Genomic DNA, 12,184 nt, shown 5'->3' on the forward strand with positions numbered 1-12,184 from the left:
TTTTATCGTTTAACAGCCCTAAAAAAATACATATTTTGAACTGCTGATTTGCCTAGATGAAGCGTTAAGGGATGACCAAAGTTATTACAATTCATCCTGTGGGGAACACGAATGCCAATCCACCCAGTAATTATTGAGACAGTTCAGTCAAAACCACAAATGTTAACCTCATGATGGCGCTAGAGGAAGAGTCAGGGGATCATGGACAGTATGACTCATCCTCATGTTACCATGGATATCTTTACCAAAATCCATGGCGATGAAATTCACTATTTGTCGAGATATTTCACTGAAAAACAGAAATATCCACCTCATGGTGGCCTGAGAGGAGTCAGAGGGATTCATCCTCTGGGGAACATGAATGCCTGTTCCAAATGTGAATCCATCCAATAGTTATTGACATATTTCAGTCTTGATCAAAGTAGTGCAATGACAAACCAACAATCCAACATTGCCATCGATATGCAGCTAGTGTGGCTAAATAGTCCTACATTCAAATTTGAATTTAGTGGATGTAGCAAAGGTTAAAAACACTCTTTCATTACTGAAATTAAATCACATTTGAGTCCCTTAAATTGTGGAGTACATTAAAAGTGGAAACTGAAACTGGACTTGAGAACAACACTCAGTATGTATCGTCATTTTCCTTCCAACCCTGCTCACCAACATCCCAGTTGTCGAAGCTGACTTTCTCATCTCCTCTGGACCATTTCCAATCTTCTGATACCCGACGCAAACCAATCCAGCCTCCATACGGGACAAGCTCGGTGGCCTCCTCTAGGTTTGTGATGGTGACCAAGTCATCATGGAACTTTCTGCAGTGGCTCTGGGCAGACACCCAGTCCTTCAAATCGCTGATGAGGACAACCTTTGAAATGTTACTGACTGTAGACTCTGCACACAAAGGAGCGGAGAGGACGAAGAAGACGAGGTGGATGAGGAGAAGACTGGGGACGTTTCTCTCCATGTTGTCTTCAAAAAGACTTCAAAGTAGAGTTAGATCACCTTTCAGGGGTTACAACACAATGCAATAATTACAAAAAGTCTGTTACATTAATTACAAAACACAATTTATTCATTGTACATCCTCACTGAGAGAGATATCTGGCAACTATCAATCAAACCACACTAAAGGTAACTGGAATTGTATATGAGAATAGTGCTATACAGAGCAGCACAAAGCCAAACATCATTAATCACCATCTTCTGGTAAGCAATAGCCGAGGATGAACTCTGTCTCTCTCACACTACATTTATGCATAAACTTCTCAGTATCTTCTATTGGCACAGGCAAAAATGAAAAGCTGGTACGGTTAAAAGATTTACACTAAAATCAACAGCTATGAACTCAACCTTTTTTCCAAACAACAATCAATCCTGTTTCTGTGTTTACACTCACCATAAAGGACGGCACCGACAAAGGGAGCTCAGCGTTTGTTGAAAAGAGACGGGGCGCTCCTTATTCAGAGACAGAGCTGATAGAGAGGGCTGTGTGTTATGTGGGACCTTTGCTAACACCCCCACCAGGTATCAGAGCTCTGATGCGCCTGAGTTCCAACTAAACGGACCAATCAGAGCAGCGCGTAGAAACAGCTCAGGTCCCAGCAGTCTGGGTCGTTCACCTGAACATCCACCAAAACACACAAAGGACATCTTTAATCGCTTTTATCCTCAGCAGTCAAATGTCTGCAGTGATGCAAAGCGGAGAGAGACCAGGGAGCAATAATTGGGATTACAAATCTTATCAACAAACAAACATGAGCGTCTTCTTTGATTTGCCTTTTACATTTACCTGAGATAGATTTGCATATTTTGCAAGAAGTACAAACCCAGACGGACATGCTGAAATTTTGACCAAGCTGGTTGTGTTGGATCAGCACTGTCGCCTCACAGCAAGAGGGTCGCAGGTTCAAACCCGGCTTGGGGCCCTTCTGTGTGGAGTTTGCATGTTAACCCCGTGTTAGCGTGGGTTTTCTCCGGGTTCTCCGTCTTCGTCCCACAGTCCAAAGACATGTAGGTTTGGTTAATTGTTGACTCTAAATTGCCCATAGGTGTGAATGTAAGTGTGAATGGTTGTCTGTCTCTATGTGTCAGCCCTGCGATAGTCTTTCGACCTGTCCAGGGTGTACCCCGCCTTCGCCCAATGTCAGCTGGGATCGGCTCCAGCCCCCCCGCGAGCCTGAATAAGATAAACTGTTACAGAGAATGGATGGATGGATGGTCATGTTGTGTTTTCAGGGCCGGCGTAAGGCATAGGTCATATAGGCGGTCGCCTAGGGTGATACTTTCTGGGGGGCAGTGGTGAAGCAAGAGAGAGAGAGAGAGAGCGGCGGCGACGGGAGCGAGTAACATTATCGACTCCGGTCCAAGCAGGAAAAGTTAACAGAGTTTGGTTTGTCCATTCTGGGCTACTGTAGAAACATGGCGGTACAACATGGCCGACTCCGTGGAGAGGACCTGCTATCTATGTAGATATAAACGGCTCATTCTAAGTTAACAAAAACACAACGATTCTCATTTTCAGGTGATTATACACTAAAGAAAACATACTTAATAATATTATATTCCATTTCTGCCGATAGATCCCCCTAATTGTTACACACTGGCCCTTTAAATCTACATCCAAAAATAGCCAATACTGGTAGCATTTTCAGCAAATCCAGACCCTGAAGCAGTGACTTCACGGTCGATTCTGCTTTATCAAAGCACAAAACCCTTCGGACGGTGCAGAAATGAAGTCACATCGTTCCTGGGTGAGCTTGAGCCGCCAACCTTCAGGTTAAAATCTGTAGGCGCTGACTGATCAACACACCACAGAGACCTTTCTACCGGGTTCAAGTGGTCAATAAATTGATGTGTAATCTGCTAACAATGAAGCCAAATTAGACTGTAAGACTTTCTGATGCAGTAAATGATCTCATCTCTAGTAGGCTGCAAGTAGTCTGGCGGATGTAAAGCAGTCCCTGACTAGATGGATAGAATGAAGAGCAGGTGGCAGAGGTCAGAATTTGGTCTCAGTGCTTTAGAGAGCAAGCTTTCATGTTGAAGCCCAACAACAGCAGGTTGGATCAGAAGTGTCAGACAGGCACGGTTGGGATTTTGTTTACAAGACCGGCACTTTAACCAACGGAGCCAAAATTCCTGCACACTGAACACATCTAAAAAGTGCCTCACAACTTCTTGGTTTGGTTCAGATTTCACTAAAATTGCTCTAGGGAAATTATCTTAAGATCAACAACTCATTTTATTGTTTGGTTTGAAAATTCATCAATGTGAGCCCACACGCAAAAGTGTGATTGTAAAGACACACTTAAAATTTGAGATTTTGATATTCTGGTATAATGTTGAATTATAAAACTGATTTCTCAAAACAGCCAGACATTTTAACACAAATTAAAGATTTTACTTTTTTTTAAGTTTCTTTTTACAGCCCAGATTTTTTCTTATTGAATCAGAAAGGTCTTCAAAATGATGTCGACCGAATAGTGGAGACAGTTATGCGGTTGAAGGTGGTAAAGCAACCATGTGGATTTTAAAACTATTTCTTTGAAAAATAATACATGTGAGAATTCATTGTTTTAAAATAATTCAGAAAACCTTAAAAACTGTAAATCACACTTTTCCCTTTATGACTGAACTTCCTTGAGTGTTTTTTGCACAAACAAATAGTTACGTTTTGCTTCGTCTCTCAAAACTACAAGAAAACACAAATCCATTTTGTTTAAACGATGGCTTTCACATTTATTACACAGTAATACCGCTTTGTTTCAGCATCCCTTTTTGAAGACGCATACAAACTGATGATTGTAGACAAACGCAACAGCTACACAAAGTCGTTGCTATTCATAGCAATAACTCAGGTATCTAATCTATTTGCTCATCAACTGTCCAATAGAAGTCCAGCACATGCCAGGGAGGGCAGACTGATTCCTGTGGTGCAAGTGATCCCGCTCTGTTTTCCCTCAGCTCAGTTGCTAAATTCTTCTCTAAACCCAGACGTCCTCCTCTCACATGTGAAGCCACAGCAGGTCTTGCCTGTATGAACTGCAGCAGGTAGCGTGTTGTCAGTTTTTAGGAGGTAATGGACACCATGTTGTTAGGACTCAGGATCTCAATCCAGTAACCATCAGGGTCCTGAATGAAGGCCAAGCCTTTCATTTTACCTGAGAAGGAAATAAGAGAAAAGGAACCGTTAATACTGTATGAATAAATGCTCTAATCATGGTGCAGTGATGACATGCCAATACACTGAGGAGAAATATATTTCAAATGTAGAAACAGGTACTGAACAGGTGCTTTCTGTTGTTATGGAATGAGGCAGGACATGGAAAGGAATAGCCATACAATACAGTGTATTACGGTAATACATAATTATCTTTTGACACTTTCATGAACTAGTTGCGCCAGTACAAATACTTATAATTATCTGTTAGTTTAGAGTTTACAGAAATCTGCAATCATTAATATTCTTGGGGTGAAGTGGATGAAACTCAAGCTGTGCAGTAGAGATGTCATGTTACCAGAAATTTAGTAGTCAATACCAACACCAGTGAAATTCCACTATTCTCGTTACCAATTTGATTCCCACGGTAAAAAACAAAAGTAGAACAATAAACCCTGTGTACTTCAACATACACTCCTTTAACTTCCTAACAAATACCAGTATGCACGGTAATAAACAGGTCATTATTGTCTCTCTATTATTTATTTTATATTTGTGTGAAAACATCTTCAAACAACTGGATTTATTAAAGTTTCTCGACAAAAACTGCATTTTACAATACATTTGAACACACCATGATAACGTTAGAATTTACGTTCGCCCAATACTTAACAAAGCCTGAACACGTCATAATGCACCTCCCGTTGACATTGGCCGTTAGCTCTGCAGGACTGTGCTGCTCACCGGCTGCTAATTTGGACATGGATGCGTCGATAGTGAGTTTATTGCGTCCCAAACACATTTTCTATCATCCCCAGGATGTTGTTAGTCTCGAGCCCTGACGGTTCCTGCTGTATTTAGAGAAACGAAGATTTTGGCAAGTATCGGTTCTTGTGATATCCCTACTGTGAAGTGTAGAAGTTAATTTATTAATAAAATAACATTACCTGTGAGAAAGCAGATTCTTCACCTCTACTGTAATATATATTTCAGCGCTTACTGCCCATCGCCCTAATCAAGGATTTTCTGTCTTGAATAAATGGCTTCAACCCCGATTACAACTTCAATTATTTTCCATTTTGAGTGTATAAGCCAACTAAAAAGTGAAGTGGGGAAAGAAAGGTTAAAGGTGAACTAAATATACTAAAAAGGCGGTCAAGTTGTGTCTATTTAACCTGTCTGTGACCCTCATATTCACAAACGCTTCTCATCTTACCATCGTCTGGCTTCTTGACAAATGTGACTCCTTGTTCTTCAAACAGTTTGCAGGCTTGATAGACGTCAGGAACGGCAATTCCAATGTGTCCTGTCAAATGCCAGGAGGACAAATAGAGACTGTTCACTGTAAATCCACACTACAGTCACATAGTTTGCTCTAGTGAGTCTTCAAACGGTAACAGACAAGAAGCATACAGTATATCCTTTAAAAATGTGGTGCAATATAAGAAAGAATAAATGATAGATGAATTGGTACTGTATGAATTTTTGGAAAAACTGAATGCTCAACATTTAAAACACAGATCACAGATCAGCTAAAATGTTACAAACCTAAGTAAACCAAGAGTGTGTTCCTGTATTTCAAGTTCATCCATTCATATATTGTATGTCATCATAGAAGAAAACTTTATGTTTTGGGACAACAAAGTCTTTCCTGTCCGTTTGTAAAACAGGGAAGCGATCTTACCAAAGCCACGTGGATCTGAGTTTCCGTTGTGATAAGACTGGCTCTCGTCAGCCTCAGAGCCCCAGTTACTGAAAGACAGGAGGGGCGGGAGGAGGAATACGACAAGGTAAGAGACGAAATGCAGAAAGAGGAAAGAGAGGAAGGCACATATTGTAGACCCTTACTGTGTCAGCTCAATGGTAGCTCTTCTGGAAAAGGTCCAGGCCGTCTTCTCCTTCACTTCTGTAGGAATCTCCTTCTTGTCCTCGTAGCCCAAGAAGAAGAGAGAGAAACGCATGGAGGGGAAGTCAAACTTCTGCAGGAGTCTGGAAGATTTTACACAGAAGGAGAGAAAACCCCACTTTAGTCACCAAGTCCAGTTTATGTATGAGATGTTCTCACCAGCACATGCACACAAAAACATCTCTGAAAAATGTTTAGGATTCATTGGGTGTTTCTCAAAGTCAAGGAAGGATCCTTCATCGGCTGAATTTCAAGGATCCTACGTCATCGAATCCCCCCGGAGGACTGTTCCAATGTCGAAGATCCTTCCAATTCTACCGAGGACTGAGGATTTTCAATAATGCATGCGTGTGTCCTCTGCACTCCTAAAACACCCACAATCCTGTGCTCATGATGCATTTCCTGTACCCCGATTTGGAAACAGCGGAAACACTCTAGTAAACTTTCAGTTATTTCACCTCAGCAGTCCGCCCAAATATGTTTCTGAACAAATTTGAGGCGAGAAACCAGATGTTGAATCTCCACTCACATTAGATCCACAGGGCCTAATTTAAGGCATAATTTCAGCAACAGACTTGTGAGCTATTAATAGCACAGCGGAAGGCAATGGCAAGAGATAGACAGCCGGGTAGAGCCGGCATATTTCCGCATCGAGCTCTGTGAATTAAGGCTTTATTTCAACCAACCCAGATTGTTGGAAGTGTAAAGACTCAGCGAAGTAAAAGTACTGTGTTTTTCCAGTGGAGTCTGGTAGCTTTGGGGAGAGCATTACGGTTGTTTCTTTTCACATTTAACGAGTGGGAATTAAGGGTTTATTTCAAACCAGAGTGGGTCATTGTTGGAACAGCGGAAAGAGTTAACCAAGAAGAGTTTGATTTTGTCTCTGTCGAGTTTGAATGAAGTGTGTTTTATTAATCAGCGAGGTAAAATTACTGTGTTTTTCCAATGGAGTCTGGTGGCTTTGAGGAGAGCATATTAATTGTATGTTTTGTACGTTTTTAAATTATATTAATTGTCCAAATCCCTGTTGGTTTTAGTTATTTTTCAATAGGCCGACATGTTTTTAATCTGTTTATATTGTTTTGAGGAATGCAAAATCAATATTCCTACTAGAAATTGTATTGTACTGGTCTGTTCTAAATAAAGTACAAATACCAGGTCCATTTCTTCCGCACACCAGCTAGACTGTTCCAATGTGTGCTCTCCGAATGCTAGGAAGGAGTCTTGCCTAGCCTCAATAGGACACGACTTGGAAGGACCCGTCCTACCAAAGAAGCATCCTTGAATTTGAGAAACACCCCTTGTGTCACTTTTTGGGAATAATCTGTTGCAAGTGGGAATAAAGATTCTTTGAGCTGAAGCCCACACTACATACTCACGTCATGCCGAGGATTCTGGTGTAAAAATCCAAGGATTTAACTGGATCTTTAACCCGCAGCATAGTCTGCTGCATCATAAAATCCTAGGACACACAAATACAATAACAGAGCTTTAAGTCAAGTGGTCGGCAATACTATGAATCAATCACAAAGATTACAGGATGGTGAGTTATCATATCTCTAAAATACAGATGGAACAGTCATTCAAATTTCCCGGGGCGTTACATATGACTAATTCTGATTAGTGCTGATTTAGCACTACTAAAAACAGGTCTTCCCAAGAGGAGAAACAGACATTTTAGTAGCTCAAAGAGTGAATTTGGATGTGTTGCACCACAGTGTGTTAAATAGAAACACTGCTGGTTCATTTTCTAGGCGTGCCACAGTTGGTTAGCCACAGACCCAAGAGAGTGCTGCAGGAATGAGTCCTAAAACCCAGAAATTAGTTAATTTATCACTTCTGGACCAGTTCCCTCATCTGAAAGTCAATGTTTTTTTTAATGGGTTTTTAGTTAGATGCCTGAAATAAAGCTTGATAGATTTTAACGTTTTGTTCTACATTATAAAATACGTCAATAAATATCCTGCTTGTGAATTTTGAAGCCTTTGTGTCTTATAAAAGGCGGTTGCTAACAAATGGCTAAATGAGACTACAAGACGCCATCACGCCGTTGACTCGTCCGCCTTTACAGCCTTGTTGTGTATACTCGCGCTCATGTGACCGTGGTGTAGTTCTTTAACGTTAGCTTTTTACTTCTGGTGATTGCATTTATGCTTAAAAAAAAAATCACAAAAGTGGTGTTCATTTGTGGAGATTATCTTGCTAAACAAAACACGCGTTTGCCACAGAGCTTATTTTCTGCAATAATACAAAACTCAATGGGAAAATCCCATTTTTTTTGCTGAGGGAACCAGGGGGAAGCTAACTTACTAACTACGAACATTCGTCATCCCTGTAGCACTCCATTGGTTACTCAGAAACAAATTGTGGCCATCCATCAGCCAATACAACTTGTACAAAAACCATTACAAAAGCTTGCATGTTAGCCAACATTAGAGGCAAATGGCCAAGTCAATGGTTTTCCTGTTATGCTAATTCCCAGCGAGTACACTGTATGTGCATCTGAAGTGTGTATGAATACTCCAGACCCTGCTTCTTCCACAGGAAAAATAAAAATACACTGCATATACATATAAGGAAGGATTAACACTTGAGATGTAAGGTTAAGGGATAGTTACTGATGTGAAATATAATTATATTCTTGTGTTAAAATGCTCCGAAAAGCCTTCACAACACATTTGCTTGCAGGGTACAAGATCTCTGTCGGCTGTGCCTGAATTCCAGCAGAGGGAAATTTGTATCCCGGCTGGCACTCACTCGTGAAAAGGTATATCAGCCAAACTACACCTCTGTGCAACCAAGCGCGTATGAATCACCACATCTGTGTGAGCGACGCATCAGTCAATATCACCACACTGAACAGATCAGGCCTGCTTGGATGAGTTAAAATTACTTCCTTGTTTTCTATGCAAAAACATGGCGTGACAGTGATGGTCTGATGATGTCTTCATTTTTTTTACTGTACTAAGGCCGATTTCACAGAAGCGATTAGCGACTCCACGCATAAGCAAATGGTTACAGCGTCGTGTTTCACAAAGGATTATTGAGTGTAAATTGGAGGTAAATCTAGGTAAACTATCTTGCGTGCCCATGGATGGGTCAGAACATAGATTTTGATTAGGGAAATGTGTCAAAGTAACCCAAGGAGAAATCGCAAATTTGGTAAAAACTGGTTTTCACTCTGATATTTGTATTGTATGAGCGTATGGAAACCAAACTACTACTCTGTGTGTGTTTCACAGTTGAGTGTTATCTCTGTGGTTAGCAACTGTTCTCCTTTCCTGTGCCCTTCCTCCAACCGTGTCAAATTTTCACAGTGTACAGAAGTATCTTCACTTCCATAGAAACTCCCCAAACACTGCTGAAGCATTATCTCCAGTTGACTACATACATATGTTCCAAACAGTCAATGTTTTGTCACTTATAGCTAAAAGCATTACTTCTGGCGGAGCTTCAAAACTCCAAAAGGGGATGACATAGAAGCAGAGTGCATTCAGCCATATTATTGCAACCTGATTATGTGACGAACTCTAAGCAAACAAACAGCAGAGATCATGCTGCAAGAGAGATATGAACGGTTTCTATGGACTTTAATCCAGTATTATAAAGTCTCTTTTATTTATCAGGTCAAAGGTGAACATGACCTGACATGTGATTCTACTGATGCTGCCAGAGCTACTACTACCAACTATCAACTTTATTGAACAAAAGGCTCGCAGAACAGAGTGAATCTCCAATGTCCTGTCAATTTGGGAGATATGATATTTTCCTGTTCCTAAGCAAGTATATATATTGTATGTATGTACAGTGTATAGGACTACAATACAAAACTGACAGGACAATGGATATTCACTCTGTTCTACGAGCCTTTTGTTCAATAAAGTTGATAGTTGGTAGCAGTAGCTCTGGCAGTATTAGTAGAATCACATGTCAAAGTTCACCTTTGACCCTTAGAAATAAAATAGACTTTATAATGCTGGATAAAAGTCCATAGAAACCTTTCATATCTTGCTTGCAGCATGGTCTCTGCTGTTTCTTTGCTTAGAGTTCACCACATAATCAGATTGCCATAATATGGCTGAATGCACTCTGCTTCTATGTCATCCCATTAACCCTTTTGGAGTTTTAAAAGCTCTGCCAGAAGTAATGCATTTAGCGATAAGGTGACAAAACTGTGACTGTTTGGAACGTATGGATGTAGTCAACTGGAAATTATGCTGCAGCAGTGTTTGGGGAGTTTCTATGGAAGTGAAGATACTTCTGTACACTGTGAATATTTGACACGGTTGGAGGAAGGGCACAGGAAAGGAGAACAGTTGCTAACCACATGCGGCTCTTTAGCCCCTCTCCAGTGGCTCCCTGTGGATTTAAAAAAAAAAAAAAAAGAGTGGAAATGAAAGCTGTTTTTTTGTTTACATTTTCAAATTTTGTTGTAGGTCTATGGTACGACAGAGTATTAGGGCCACATTGAGGAAAAAAAAAAAAATTTGAGATTTCGGTAATGAAGTCATAATATTATGAGAATAAAGTCATAGGTTTACGAGAAAAAAAGTCGTAGTATTATGAGAATAAAGTCATAATATAAAGTAGTAATTGTAGGTGTTATTTTCTTTTTTTCTTGTAAAGTTATTACTTTATTCTCATAATATTACGACTTTTTTTCTCATAAAGTTATGATTTTATTCTCTTAATATGACTTTTTTTCCCGTAAAGTTATGACTTTATTCTTGTAATATTATGACCTTTTTTTTCTCGTAAAGTAATGGCTTTATTCTCGTAACATTATAACTTTATTCTGGAAATCTCAGATTTTCTTTCCCTCAATGTGGCCCTAATACTCCGTAGTACATTTGCTCTTTGGCCCTCACTGCATTAGACTATAAACTGTGTTACCTTCATCACAATGCTCAAATGTTTTGCGGCTCCAGACAGATTTTCTTTTATTATTTTTGCCTAAAATGGCTCTTTTGATAGTAAAGGTTGCTGACCCCTGGTCTAGATAGATAGATAATTGTACTTTATTGATCCCACATTGGGAAATTATTGTGTAACAGCATCAGGTTATCCAAGAATGCACAGGAACAATACATCAAATTTACATGCCAACACTAAAGAAAAATATCCATAGAATACAAAATATAAAGAATATTGGAATACACTATAAATATACCTGACAACTACAACTAGCATAACAAAAATCTAAATTATAAAATGTTCTTTAAGTTTAGTTAACAAGAAAATATAAAGTTACAATCTAAAAATGGACATGAAACGTTCACCTTTAAGTCTATAACAATACAAATAAAACTAATTACAAGCTAAAAATGGGTGCAAAAATGACATGAAATGTCAAACTTCTTTTAGTTTAGTTAACAAAAAAAATGTGAAGTTACAAGCTAAAAATTGATGCAAAAAAATGCAGTGCAATGCATTCAATCCAGAACAAATTCATACATTTATATGAAGTTTGCCTCTCTCTCTCTTATTGTGGTAGGTAAGGTTGCTTGTTTTGGGGCGTTTTTTGGGGGTGTCGCTTGTTTCTCTCGCGATATTTGGCAATCACGTCTGAGCTTTTAATGAGTTTCTACACGAGAAAGTTAGATTATAAATTACCTAGCTTTAACATATATGTAATAAAAACCCACAAATTAGTTAGCTGACATGTTAACGTTACTGTAAATATAATAATAAGCATTGGAAAACATGTTTAACATAAGCAAATCTCTTGTCACCGGATGACAAACCGCTGTCAGATGGACGGAATGTGCATATCTGGGAGCCGCTGGCCTCTTGGGTTGACTCGGGTTGACTCGGTTTCAGTGTCTCTAGTAACGTTATAAGTTTAGTTTAACTTCCAAGAGAGACGACAATAATCTTACCTTAGTAACTGGGTCTCCATCTTTGCAGGCTGACGCCGCTGCCTCGTCTGACAAACCTTTGTCGCTCATGTTTTGCTAACAAACTGTACGAAGCTGGACCGGACTGACAGTGGGAGTGGAACCACCAGAGTGGAATGCAACGCAGCCGGGGGGAACTTTAAAAGAAACACCTTCCGGTACCAGCTTTCAAAAATAAAAGCCACTATAATAATTTGAATGTATTGATTACAGGATATA

At 39.7% G+C, this 12,184-nt stretch overlaps 1 protein-coding gene across 1 annotated transcript; it reads right to left on the reverse strand.

Annotated features, from left to right (window-relative positions):
- Positions 1-3,715: 3,715 nt before the first annotated feature.
- On the reverse strand, positions 3,716-12,106 carry LOC141783679 (lactoylglutathione lyase-like). Its single transcript, XM_074661100.1, has 6 exons — positions 11,948-12,106; positions 7,448-7,530; positions 6,011-6,151; positions 5,847-5,914; positions 5,379-5,468; positions 3,716-4,163 (listed from the first exon to the last, which is right to left on the reverse strand). Exons 1-6 carry the CDS (start codon positions 12,014-12,016, stop codon positions 4,072-4,074), a joined length of 543 nt encoding a protein of 180 aa, XP_074517201.1. The 5' UTR covers positions 12,017-12,106; the 3' UTR covers positions 3,716-4,071.
- Between the last annotated feature and the right edge of the window lie 78 nt (positions 12,107-12,184).

Source organism: Sebastes fasciatus, chromosome 2, assembly GCF_043250625.1.
Source record: "Sebastes fasciatus isolate fSebFas1 chromosome 2, fSebFas1.pri, whole genome shotgun sequence".
Classification (NCBI taxonomy): domain Eukaryota; kingdom Metazoa; phylum Chordata; class Actinopteri; order Perciformes; family Sebastidae; genus Sebastes; species Sebastes fasciatus.

What these genes read in the sequence shown, in the direction of transcription:
- LOC141783679 (XM_074661100.1), bottom strand. Translation starts at nt 12,016, where the DNA reads ATGAGCGACAAAGGTTTGTCAGACGAGGCAGCGGCGTCAGCCTGCAAA. An exon ending in ACCAGAATCCTCGGCATGAC is followed by an intron (nt 6,152 to 7,447) that starts GTGAGTATGTAG and finishes AAAATCTTCCAG; the next exon opens with ACTCCTGCAGAAGTTTGACT. An exon ending in GCTACCATTGAGCTGACACA is followed by an intron (nt 5,915 to 6,010) that starts GTAAGGGTCTAC and finishes CCTGTCTTTCAG; the next exon opens with TAACTGGGGCTCTGAGGCTG.